Raw genomic sequence first — 13,679 nt, 5'->3', positions numbered from 1 at the left:
GTATTCTTCTGAACCCTGTAGGCCTCTCTCCCTCCCCATGTTTTAGCATCTGATTTGTTAGCAATTCTTGACAGTCCCTGGCTTGTAGATACACCCTGTTCAGCTTTGCCTTCTGCCAGTCAAGGCTCCCCCCTATCAGTCCCTTCCTGTTACAAGGAGTCCAGTCGCATTGGATTCAGGACCCACATTATTCAAGAATTTCCTCTACATCCCTCTGTAATGGTCCCATTTCTAAATTAATTCAGACTCCAAGGTTCTAAGAATTCCAGATGTACTGTGTCATTTTCCTGGGATGTAGCTCATTCCATAATACTTGCCACTCTCCCAATCCTTCGGGATCCTTTTGCTTCTTCTTGTAGATCCTCCTCTGCAGACCCCATAGGAATCTGGTATATGAATACTCAAGCTTCAGACATCTGTGGTTTGGGGCTAATTATGTCTGGTTTCTTCATGATTAGACGGTATAAATGGGCTAAGTGCTACTGTTTCACAAACTTTATTAGTATGGAAACAGGCTTCGCAGGCACACACAGCTCGTGTTAGTATAAAACTGCAGGGCAGATTAGGGTAAAGTCTGAGCTTACCTTTTGCAGAGATGCTTGGTCTCCACCATTTGATAAACTGCCTGACTTTATCCATTTCCTCTTATGTGTAGACAATGGGGCTTACAGAGAAGAGCCTTGGGAATCTCTCCATCTATGGTGATACTTAGCATGTTCCATATCAAATAGCATTGTTGGGGGGCTTGGGTTGCTCCAACATTGTGATCTCTGTAAATCAGTGCATATGTGCATCTCAATTTGCTTCACAGCATGCTGTGAACCACATGAAAGTGGCCTACATGCCACCCATGCAGGATATAGGTCCCACACCTCGACATGTGCAGTTCACAGTGTCCGTCAGTAACCAGCATGGAGGTACTTTGCATGGAATCTGCTTCAACATCACAGTGCTCCCAGTGGACAATCAGGTTCCTGAGGTATGCAGTGTTCGACATGGTGGGCCAAAAGGAGGGAGAGAGAAAGAGTAATGTTTTCACTCTCTAGCTGCAGGATAGATCGAAAAGGGTGGGGGCGGGCGGGAGACTCTTTTTTCTCACGGGACTGTCTATCTGAAAGGTGAGAATTTTTCAGTGTTGGATTTGGCATTGTTTTCAAAGCCTTATCAAAATCTTTCATTCTGCTGAGCTCCGGCTGTTGATCAGGAGAAGGAGATTAAATGATGGGTCTCTTAGCAACCAGAAGAACCTATTTGCTCTCACCACAGGCCAGCTATGCTGCTGTGTGTTCCAAAGAAGCTTTTTAATTTCCCAGAACAAATTAGGATGGACACCCTTTCTACTTATCCTGTGCCACTGCTCATTGTTTGTGGAAGCCTTGTTTTTTCTTAAAACCAAATTCTAAAAGCATTGCTACCTGCTATGTCTTCTCTCGGAGGCTGTTTCACTTTGGGAGTTTTTTTTTCGGGAATGCCCCCCTGCCCCTTCAGACTGCTCTACATTATTAGTGTGACTATTATTGGAATTTTTCCCTTAAAGCTGGAAAGACAAAGGAATATTAGCCTCCACTTGTTATAGACCAGGAGGCTCTAGGACATCCCAGCTTTATTCCCAAGGAAAAAGGTGAATTCTCTGGGTATCTACCTATGAGAATATAGCCAGCCCTGATGCTCTCTTTCCTGGTCGCTCAGCATTGCTTTGCCAACAGACTTCTTCCTGGAAGGCCCAAAGGAAGGTACTTAATCGACTTGTTAAGTTGCAAACCTTGAAGAGTCAGGAGGTTTCCCAATAAGGCTGACTTGGGGTCATCGAGCTCTACTAGCACCGAGCCCACAGGTACCACAGTTGCAAGGCAAGTCATACTGTCCATTTGCAGAGTCCCCACCAAGGCACCACACTCACTTGTGAAAGCAGCCCAATCTCCCAAGATGGCAGCCTTGCAACCTGTAGTTGGAGAAGCACTGATGAGCTGCAGCTAAGACCTCTACACGAACTCCATCTGGGACTCCTTGCCTGCTAGGGACTTGGCCTAATACTTGTGTTGAAAATAAGTCAGCCCAGCTATGGAATGAACTTGGTTAGATTTCAGTTAGACCCCATTTTCCGTATACAAATTTTAGATCCTGAACCAAACCAGAGCTTTTCCTACAACCCTTGCTGACAAATCTTTTATGCAAAAAAGTCCAGTCTCAAAGAAATATGATCTTTATGAGGAAATTATGAGGGAGATTGAAGAGTTACCTTCATTTGAAAGAAGATGGAGGTCTTAGGGCTATGGTAGATATTGACTTCTCTTTTGTTTATAGGAGAAGGATAAATGAAATAGTGTTTCAAAGAGCCAAGAATATTAGAAATTGAATCACTACTTCCACACATGAAATTGAGTTGAATGGTGATCATTAGGGCATGTTGACACCGTGCTAGCCTGGAGCCTCCTAAGTACTCCTTATGAAGCTGCAGGCTTTTTAATGTTTGAACTTACTCTAAAAGAAATAGTTTGAAGTGATTGTATGTAGTAAAGTATATTTTATGAAATAGTCTTTATTTTGTACACTAACTTGATGCCAGGGCTGGTGTGCATTCCTTGGTGCAAATTCCCTCTGGAGAAGGGTTCTGTTTCTTTCTTCTACTTATAGTGAAGTTGTAGGCATGGTGAAATCAGAGCACATCACTTAAGGAGGACTGTCAGGCTGGTGATGGGGAGAGAAGTCAATTGTTCTTTTGGTTTTCATTGCTGGTGGTAGTTTACTGAGGAATCTAAGATGACCACAGCCTACCCAGAGTCCTAGTTATGTGACCCAGCATGCTTCCCCGGAGACATGTATAAATGGCACAAGCTTGTTGGACATTCTTTTGTGCTGTGCCCCATTGATCATCAGGTGAGGACACATACTGGGGTGGAAGCTATGGCTTTATCTTGCCGAAAAAGAAGATTCTTTCTGTAAAACCACAGTGCCCTGGCATTGGTGGTGTGCTCACCACAGGCTTTGTGGGAGGAACCCTCAGAGACCACTTGAAATCCTAACTCTGTCTGTTACCTTTTTCTTCCTAAGTAAGATCAATTTTGGAAACTGCTTTGTTAAATAAACTCTACATCTTGCCCACTCTTAGCCTGCTAGTAAAATACACCAAGTTGCTTTATTTAACTTCTTTTGTGCTTATGACTGAGTTGTTGGGTGAAGACTGGGGTTTTTAAAAATTTAAAGCCCTTGCAACTTTTGCTATTTAAGTCTGGAATTGGAATAAATCTATTTCCCACGGGTGTAACTTTCCTGCCTTCAGTTTCCCTGTTCTTAATGCAAAACATACAATGGAGTCTTCACCAATTTCCCAAGTCCTAATGGATTTTTAGGGTTAAAAAGAGGTGGATTCTTTCTTTCATGGGCACATGGCAACGGTTGAGTGAACAGAGGATGGAGTTACTCTCTCAGTTCGTCATTGCCCTGCACTCTGCTGATTCTGTTACAGAGACTCTGGGACGCTTGAAGCATATGCCCTTTCAAATGAGGGATCGATCTTGGCGTCTTTGTATGTATCAATACTTGGAGTTAGAAAGTCAATTAAAATTATTTTAGACAAATTATTTAGCTGTGATTGAATCTCTTTAGAACCACTCTTAAGTTAATTGACCCTAGAAGATGGTACCGGATGCTTTCTAGGGGTCTGATGAACTCTGTGTTCAGGGACACCTCATGGAACAAGGTCTTGAGTGTCTCCTTCCTTCTTTCTAGGTATTCACCAACACCCTGAGAGTGGCTGAGGGTGGCCAATGCACCATCAGCACAGAGCACATTTTGGTTTCTGATGTGGACACCCCACTGGACAGCATCTGCCTCTCTCTTCAGGAGATGCCCCTGCATGGCGGGGTAGAGCTGGATGGATTTCCTCTAAACCCAAGAGGCACATTTTCTTGGCGAGACCTCCATACCTTAAAAGTTAGGTTAGAAGATTTTTGTGTTCCCCTTCTATGATTTATATCTGGTTCAACTGTGAAACACAGTGAAGGGAAAGAAGCCTGCCTAATTCTTTCTAGAACAATATGCCATTTCATATTGTTAAGGGTCAATTGAAAACCAAAGAAGTAAAAAGAAAAATGCATTTTCCACCAGACATTTTTTTCTTTCTCTCTCTGGCTTACTATAGCAGAGGGAATGAGTTTATGAATATTTGTGCAATAAAATTAATTGTCATGAATATTAATTTTGCTACAATGGCACATATCAAAACTCTGTAGAGACTAAAATAATCTGTGCAGCTAATTGAAGTTGGCTCTAAGCAAAGGCAATTTCATAATCTTGGAATCTCAGGGCTAGAACACTATTGATCTGCTAGATATGGTAGCCTATACTTTTAATCCCAATGCTTGGGATACTGAGCCAGGAAGATTGTGAGTTCAATGCCAGTCTGATAAGAAAAGAGGGAGGGAGAAATGTGCACGTGTGTGTGTGTGTGTGTGTGTGTGTGTGTGTGTGTGTGTAGTTGGGAGGGGCAACTAGCTTTGTCCATTGATGTTTAAGTGTCAGCTTTTATTTCATTCTACTGGGCATAGTTTGCAGGCAAGAAAATAAGCCTGCCGGTGGGTAGGCTGTGAAGCAGGACTCAGGTCTCTGAGAACTGGAGATGGAGAAACTCTGCCTCATGGTCTCACGGTAGCTCCAATTTGAAAGCTTCGCTTCCTCTACGTAAAACAGTTGGAAGAACTCTTTTTCACGACATCAAGTGTAACGTCAATGCAAACTACTTAAAAGTAACAGCCAGCTAGACAGGCTATCACTTCACTTACCAACTCAGACAAATGGACATCTCACCTTTCTTAGTGACATGTGGGAGGAAGTATTTCTCAACAAATGTTTGGTGTAGAGCCAGGAAGTTCTCTAGGGACTGAAAGCTTCATCTAAGATCTCATAAATTCGGTGGCCCAGTTATATCATAGACTTACAATTCTTCAAGACGTCTCTCACTACTCACTTATTCCCATTAGGATTTTCCTGTTTTGTTTATAGTTTAGATTTTGAGATCTCAGCTCCTCCCTACACATTAGAAAAGATGTGTTTAGGCAGTGCTAGGATGAAAATAGAAGTTTTTGCTAGAATTCTGTGTATAATCACTTTCCTAGAGAATTGCAGGTATCTTGTAAATTCACTTAAGTTTAGTCATTGAGTCTGACAAGGTACACCATTCTGTTCACAGGGTGGAAGAACTGAGCACAAAGATGCAGAGGCATTTGCTAGTATTGAGGAGCGAGGTTGTCTCTACTGTCATGCTTTACGTGTGCCTTCTCAGATACAGTTAGCTGTTTTAGGGAAGACAGCGTTGTAAAATAGATTGGTACATTATAATTCATGACAATTTCTGACAAAAGCAATAAGAGGCATGTAAAAACAGATCAGAGAATGTAGTGTGTATGATAGACAAGGGTGTGATGGTGTAGGCCTCCCCTGTCACTGGAATCAAATCCATCACCACTTTATTTGTGACCCATTTTGAATAAGATACAGCCCCCTTTTGTTCATATAAGAGTATCATGCAGGTTCAATATACTATATTGTTTTCAATTCCTAGGGCATAACTCCATTGTTATTATGAACAAATCAATGGTCTAATTAAATTCAAGAGTTACTTACAATTAACATTGCATCATTGTAGTGGGCTACAGAGTATTTGAAAAGCCTGGAATTATAAGAATTAAGAGGAAGATGAGGCTCAGATTGTACCAAATAAAGGTGTTGTAAACCTGAGGAGAGGAGAGACTCTAACAGCTGATATAAAAGGTTTATAAATGGAACATGGGATATGGTGGAGGAAGTCTATACCTAATTCATAGAGCAAGGCTGCAGAGAGGAATGGGCAGCTCTAGGGCACAGGAAGCAAGTTGGGCAGTAGAGGGATCATGGAGTCCTTAAAGTGTTCCCCTTCATCTTGGAGTCCCCCTGCCTCCACTTAGTGTTCTTCAGTGTTACAAAGATCCCAGGCCAAACACTGCAGTCAGAGGTCATTGGAAGACTGCTGTCTAAAATTTATTTTCAAGATTATTTTTAATCATGGGTGTTTCTGTGTTATTGTACATGCATGTGCATACATATGCTAATATGTGGATATGTTCATGTGAATCCAGGCACCAATGGAGGCTAAAGACATCAGAGCGCCCCTGGAGCTGGAGTGGTAGTAGTGAGCTGCTACTCACTGACCTCAGGTCTTCTATAAGAACAGTTCAGGGTTTTAACAGTTAAGCTCTTTTTCCAGCATCCAAAAGATTTTTTTGTGATTTGGGGACAAATTACCAATGTATGCACAATGTTTCCCCCAGTAGAGCAATTTTATGTTTAGTGATATTGAGTGGTTATATATCTTTGCATTGAGAGTTTTAAATTTGCTTCTTTTCTTACCTCTATATACATATTTATTTACCGAAGCCACGGCCATGGTTATGGAAGGGTGTTTGTGTTGCATGGCTCTGTTTACACCCATGCATTTTTGAGAGAGCCTTCCATACTCTCCCTGCAGGTATCAACATGATGGATCTGAGGTTCTTCAGGATGAGATATTCTTGGAGGTCACAGACGGCACAAATTCTGCAGGATTTGTTCTCTACATTGAGGTAGGTTTTTCCTCCCAGTCATTTGAATGTAAAGTCTCTATTCTGGGAACCTCTCAGGATCTCAAAACAACTTAAAGTGCACAGACTCCAAAGTAAAAGGTTGCCAGCTACACCTGTGTGTGTCTGCAGCCAGGCAATAGAGGCAAAGATTATATTAGTGAAACAGACATATTTGTTTTCTCTCTCCCTACTTCTACCCCGGTTTATCTAAAGTTGGACTCATTCTAAGCTTAAGTCCAGATACTTAATTTAAAAAGTGGTCAATTCCGTATACAAAAAATGTCTAATGTCTTTGAACTATGACACCCAAGCTTACTTAGCAGTTGGGAAGACTGTTTAGAACCACTGGGATTCTCTTCTTTGAAAGAAGCCATGCATGTGGGTCTCCATTAAGAATATTTATACCACAAGTCAGGTGTGTGGTCTGTTTGAAGTCATTTCCTCCTTTCCTTTGACAAAGAAAGTCTGCTGACAAAGTGGAGGCATGCTCAAAGAACTTCCAAGAACTTTGATGATTCTCTCCCAAGTGGGTGACTGACTTGCATGAGCAATGTGTGTATGATTTGCAAGTGTTCATAGTTGTTGATCAAGAAACAGATGTTCCCTGAAGGACCACCGAGTATTCTCATAGTGCTACCTGCCATCTCTTCCTGTTTGAATATGGCCTAGATTTTTAGTGATTTAAAATTGCTATGCATTTGTAAGATGTATTATAGCTTGCCATTAATAATGTTAATATCTATATACATTATTTAAAAAAGTATCCAGGGGAGGAATTAGCTCTCTTAAGTTGGTACATTGGACTCCAGAACTGCTGGTTCAGAGTTATGAATGGTTTACGAACTCGACTTGGCTGGTCTTGACTGCCTTCTGTGGCAGGTGCTATGTAAGCTGTCTCTCACTTTCTCCTCAGTCCCCACAACAGCCTATGATGTCTCTAAGAGGTAGGAGGCCATTTTCAGCCTCCAGGGGGAATGTTTTCTTTCTGGAAAATTCTACACACAAAGAAAGCTTCCCAGATCCTTTTACTTTTCTTAAGGAAAGACCCTGATCCTGCCTATTGTCTGTCATATAGACGACCATCCGATTGTGTATGTCGATATGCATCTTGGTAAGGGAAACTGATTATTTCTACATTTTAAAGGGCATGGTTTCTGAATCACAGTGTTGCTTGTGATTTCTTTTATTTTTGTCACAATGACCATTTACAGTTATCATCCATGGAAATGAATCTATAACATTTCTTACAGTCAAGAGAGAATGATGCAAGTCTTCAATGGGTTCTCCCAGAAGGCATGAACAAAGATAAACTATTTTTCTTCATAGGCCAAAAGGAAAGCAGACAATTACATTTTTAAACCTTTGATGAAGTAACCAAGTTGAGACACTAGGCACTCATCCCTGTACCCTTGATAGGAAAGCATCTTCATGGTGCTCTGGCTACCTGCCTTACAGTCATTACCCTTTGAATGCATAGCAAGTATGCAACTCATTTGTTTATTCAACAAACATTTAATAAGCACCTAATGTAATATATGTGGGGTCTTAGATAGATGCTTGTAGAACAATTATGAACAAGACAAATGAGGTTCCTATTGAAGATACAGACCACAGATGCTGACAGCTACTAACTGGATCATCGCAAAGATAATTGATTAAAATGTATATATGTTTTATGAACAGGAGCATAAGTAATTGAGGCTTCTTAATTAACCTGAGTGATCGGGAAGCTGTCCCTGAAAAACACTCGTGGGATCCGAGGCAGAAATTAATTGCACAAAGGGAGGGAGACAGAATGTACAGGGCAGGCTCAAGGGGTGAGGCAGAGGCCATAGGAGATAGTGAGGAGTGTATGCTCTGGTGAAAATGGGGCAGGGTGGTGAAAGCAGCCACAGCAGTAACACTGGAGACTTCTAGGAGATGCCTGGGGTAGGGGTGGGGAGCAGAGGGGGCAGGGAAGGATTCTGCAGACCAACAACTTGGTTTTATCACTTTGGCTGAAGTATGTGAAAGGTTGTATAGGGCTGAAAGGGTACACAGGCTCAAAGGCCAGATTTGACCAAACCAACCAAGAAAACAACCAGCCAGACAGCCATAAAATTAAATCAATCAGCCAACCAAACAATCAACCAACCAACCAACCAACCAACCAACCAAACAACCAAACAACCAAACAGAAACTCTTGCAACCTGCATCAGATGGTGGCTATTAACTCCAAGGAAGATTTCCTCTGTTCCCATCTCACAGATGTACATTTTATGATTTTCACATATTCTTTAAAAACCCACAACCCAATACAATCCCATGTTGCTTTGCTTTCCTTTCTACTTGAAGCTTCTTCTTCATGAATGTGAGAGAAAAATGGAGCTGATTGAATGGTCATGGAATGTAATCTGTCACTCAAGGTGTTTGACATGAGGCTGTGGCTTACTGTGGACCCAAGGAAAAAATCTGTAGGTGGCCAGAAACTGAAGGTGGCAGAAAGCTTTAATCACCAAGTGATTTAACATAAAAATAACTTTTATACTGTGGATGTACATCCATCAGGCCACCAGGCCCAGAATTCTTCTGGAGTGTGTGTGGATTTAGTGAAAGAGGCTGTGTGTTGAGTGAGAAGGGCTTTATATCGCATTTCTGCTTTGTCTTCTGAAAATAATGGGTTCTCCAAGTTCCCAGCTTCAGCCACAGACTCTCATTCCCTCCTGAGATGTCTTTAATGTGCAGCATCCCTCACCCAGTGAAGGAAGTAAAAAAGGAAAGGCGCAGGCCACTTTGGCCAAGTTCCATGGCTATTGTTCATGTGTCCAGAAGATGAAAAATGGCTGTCACTGTGACTGTGAGCTATGGTTTACCGGCAGGGACATTTGTCACTTCTTTCTTTTTCTTGAAAATGTAATCTTTTGTTCCTGCTTAGGTATTCCCTGTGAATGATGAGCCACCTGTTCTAAAGGCTGACCTCATTCCCATGATGCACTGCTCAGAGGGTGGAGAGGTGACCATCACCCCTGAATACATTTTCGCTACTGATGCAGACAGCAATGACTCAGAACTGCTATTTCTGATTACCCGAGAACCTCGGCATGGAGTAGTGAGAAAAGCTGGACTCCGTGTGGACAGGTTCTCTCAGGGAGATGTCATCTCAGGAGCTGTGGCATACAAACATACAGGTAAGTGACAACCTATGATTAGTGAAGGCATTCAAGTCTTAACTCCTTGTCATGTAATATTACAATCTTAACACTTTTTTTGCAATGAAAGATAAAGCAGATTGCAGCCTGCACCACAGTAAGCACGGTCACTATGGATAGAAGTACTTCTGACCTGATTATTGTAGTGAATTTCAGAAGTGTAGAAAGAGCAGTTACACCTGATCCACTGTTCTAAATGTTCCCACCCCCACCCCAAGTCCCTTTCAAGTCAACTAGAAGAATTTGGCTATTTTACTTACAGATTTCTAAATCATGTTGATATTACCAGAGCAAGCCACCTAAAGCTATGACATCATTACTTTTAGAAGTCTAATGACCACCAGCCAACTCCCTAGAAGTAATTAGTCTCCTTTCTAAGTTCCTTGAAAGCAAGATGATTTCTTGTGATGGTTCATGACAGCCAGGACACAAATGCATGTTTGTAAGACTGGGTTCCCATTGATGTTATCAAATGTATTGTTTCTCAGTTGATATTTCTTCCCACCATGTGAAATGTTCAATTAAAGAAAATACTCTAAGCTGGGGGTGGTAGTGCATGCCTTTAATCCAGCACTTGGGAGGCAGAAGGAAGTAGATCTTTGTGAGTTCAAGGCCAGGCGCCGGTTTACAAAGTGAGTTCCAAGACATCAAGGGATGTTACCCAGAGAAACACTGTCTTGAAAAACAAAAACAAAAACAAAAAGGACAACAACAACAATAAAAAAGCAAAAAAGGAAAGAAAATATTAACTCAGCATCTGGTATTTGCAAGGCACAACACTGAGTCCCATGGGCCATGGTGGAGTTACAGTCTAGGCTGTGCAGAAGGACTGTTAACTAATATTATAGGTAGAAGGACCCTTCCACATGGAAGGATGACCATGGCTTAGTGACACTTCATATTGTCCTTCTTTGCACATATTCTTTCCTGCTTAATTCTGTGTCATTTTGATACAAGCTAGAGTCGTTTGGGAAGAGGGACCCTATATTGAGAAAATGCCTCCATAAGATCAGCCTGTATGCAAGCCTGTGGAGAATTTTCTTAATTACTGATTGATGTTGGCAGTGTCACCTCTGGGCTTGTGGTCCTGGGTTCTATGTGAAAGCAGACTGAGGAGCAAGCCAGTAGCAGCATCCCTCCATGGCCTCTGCATCTGCCCCTGCCTCTAGGTTCCTGAGATGTTTGTTATTGCCTCGATTCCTTTTGATGATGAGCTGTTATATGGGATGGTAATAGAAACAAACCCTTTCTTCCTCAAGTTGCTTTTGGTCATAGTGTTTATCACAGCCACTGAAACCTGAAGACATCTACTTAGATCTAAGTTAGTAACATTTGCCAGAAATGGTATCATGTATTTCCTCTTGCTGGAGTTAATCACACACTATCACAGTTTTCCTGTTTATGCTCTCTTTAATTCTGGGGAGGAAGTAAGAGGGCATGGAAAGGCTGATTGATTGGGACACTGTATTACTTACCATGGAGTCACTGTGACAATTACCTGACAAAAGCAGTTGATGGGAAGGAAGGCATTTTGTGCATTGATTTCTGAGGGTTTTCACCCATTCACAGCCACAAAGGCATGGCAGAGACTCTCATTTGGTGGCAGGGACTTGAAGCAGAGTCTCTTCACATGACAGCTCAAGAAGCAAAGAACAAGCCTGCAACCAGGGTCTGAGCTGTCACCTCCAAAAGCCTATAGTCACTTATCTACTTCTCCCAGCCAGCTTCCCCCTCAAAAGGTTCCATTGACTCCCAAACACTGCCTCAAACTGGAAAACGTGTCTCGCAGGCTTTTCTTTAAAATTGTAGTGTATGCCTCCATGCTCTCTTTACTCTTGAACTGTGTGTGCCAGTAAAACCAGCACCACATAGACAAAGCCAAGATTGGCTGCCATCTTAAATAGCCTGGTGGTGGTCTTGGACCATGATGAGAGCAGACTCCAAGTGTCTCTGTGGCAGAATCTTAGGAAATGTCTTCCTAGGCAGTCCTGTTCCTGCATTCATGGCACTCCCATGGTTCTCTCTTTAAACAAATAAACACAAACAAACAAAAAAACAAAACCCCACACAAGGCTTTGGAATGAGCATGCAGTTTTATGGTCTCTATCCTTCCATCCATGAGGCTTTATTGTTTCCTGAAATGTAATGTCATCCAGTCACACCCCATATTTCTTCATTAAAGTATGTGGCTACCTTTTAGAACAGCAGCCATTTGCTGAAACTTGCTTTGTCCATGGTTTAAGCACATTCTATTCCTTGATGAACCACACATTTCACATCTTCCTCCTCTTCCTTTTGCTCCTAATTCTCACTGTAAACCTGGATAAAGACAGTCAGTACAGATCATGCTAGAGCCTGAATGTTATGCTGTCTTAAGTTTCTTCCACCAATGATAGTAGTCCCCTCATATCATTGAATTCAGCCTCACTCAGATTTTTAGGACATGGTGTCTTAGTTACAGTTTTACTGCTGTGAACAAACACGCCATGACCAAGGCAACTCTTATAAAAACAACGTTTAGTTGAGGCTGGCTTACAGGTTCAGAGATCAGTCCAGTATCATCAAGGCAGGAGCATGGCAGCATCTAGGCAGGCATGGTGCGGGAGGAGCTGAGAGTTCTACATCTTCATCTGAAGGCTGCTGGCAGAAGACTGGCTTCCAGGCAGCTAGAATGAGGGTTTTAAAGTCTGCACTCACAGTGATACACTTCCTCCAACAAGGCCACACCATCTAATAGTGCCACTCCCTAGGCCGAGCATATATAAACCATCACAAATGTAGACAAACTTGATATGTAACCCAGACCAGCCTCAAGCTTATGTACTCCCCTCCCCCAGTGTAGGTCTCACATATTCTTACAGAAAAGGGATTCAAGACCAATAGTTGTTGTTTATTGAATAATTGCAATATCTTTAGCAGGTTCACAAAGCAAGGTAAATCATAGTAGGATGAACCATGATCTCTTACACAGCTTTCCAAATACTAACAGGCAGGTTTACAGACATCCGAATCTCTTCTAGGTCGATTCCATATAAGGAACTGTTACATAATAAAGCTAGAAGGACACTGAGAGAAATCATTTCACATAGATTTCTTAGATTAGATTAGAAAGAACACTAGATTCCAAGGATGTTTTGATGTTACAGTTCCTCAAATGTCACTTCTTGGCTCCACTGGTACTCATTTAGTACTGTTCAATTCAGATCGATATCAAGAATCCTGGCATTAAAGATCTGATGCCTTAGGGACATCTCTTCCAAGCCTTGCTTCAGTGTTTTGATTAATTTTATCACCTGTACTGATTACTTTTAACTGTCAACTTGACACAACTTAAAAATCACCTGGAAAAGAGCCTCAGTGAGAAATTATCTATATTGGGTTGGCATGTAGGCATGTCTATAGGGAACTGTTCACCCTCACAGGTAGAAGGAAAATCTCTATGGCTGAAGACACCATGTACTTCAAACATAGGACCTGAACTGGCTCTTACTTTAAAGCCTCCTCCTAGAGGACAGTCTTTTATGGTACCCACCAAGAAGGTACCATGCAAGCTTCTAAAGGAGGGAAGTAAACAATAGTTCTACCCAGCGATGACACCTGTAAACCAGAATAATGACCAATATGGCATGATAACCATAGGGTGCAGTAGTGGCACACATACCTTGGTGGTAACCAACAGCTCTCTAATTGGACTCAAGACCCTCTTAACAACAGGGAAATCATGCCTGGGACTGGAGACCGAGCTAACTACCTACGACCAGTGAAGCCCTGAATCTTGGAGGAGAACCTGCAACCACTACTTCACTAAACCAGTGCAATCCCTGACAGCAATCTAAACATTTGTGCTTATGTCCACGTACGAATGTCCTTGCCCCTCATTAAGGAAACTTCTCT

General features: G+C 42.0%; 1 protein-coding gene across 1 annotated transcript in view; it reads left to right on the top strand.

Moving 5' to 3' along the window:
• Frem1 (Fras1 related extracellular matrix 1) overlaps positions 1-13,679 on the top strand; it is a 149,481-nt gene that overhangs the window by 60,960 nt on the left and 74,842 nt on the right. The window contains 4 exon segments of the mRNA NM_001411535.1: positions 812-979; positions 3,730-3,938; positions 6,503-6,596; positions 9,512-9,764. Of these exon segments, the coding sequence (NP_001398464.1) occupies positions 812-979; positions 3,730-3,938; positions 6,503-6,596; positions 9,512-9,764 (724 nt within the window).

The sequence above is a fragment of the Rattus norvegicus genome, chromosome 5 (assembly GCF_021556685.1).
Source record: "Rattus norvegicus strain SHRSP/BbbUtx chromosome 5, alternate assembly SHRSP_T2T, whole genome shotgun sequence".
NCBI lineage: Eukaryota > Metazoa > Chordata > Mammalia > Rodentia > Muridae > Rattus > Rattus norvegicus.
Note: the sequence above shows the minus strand (reverse complement) of the source record. Positions and strands in the feature narration are given on the sequence as shown.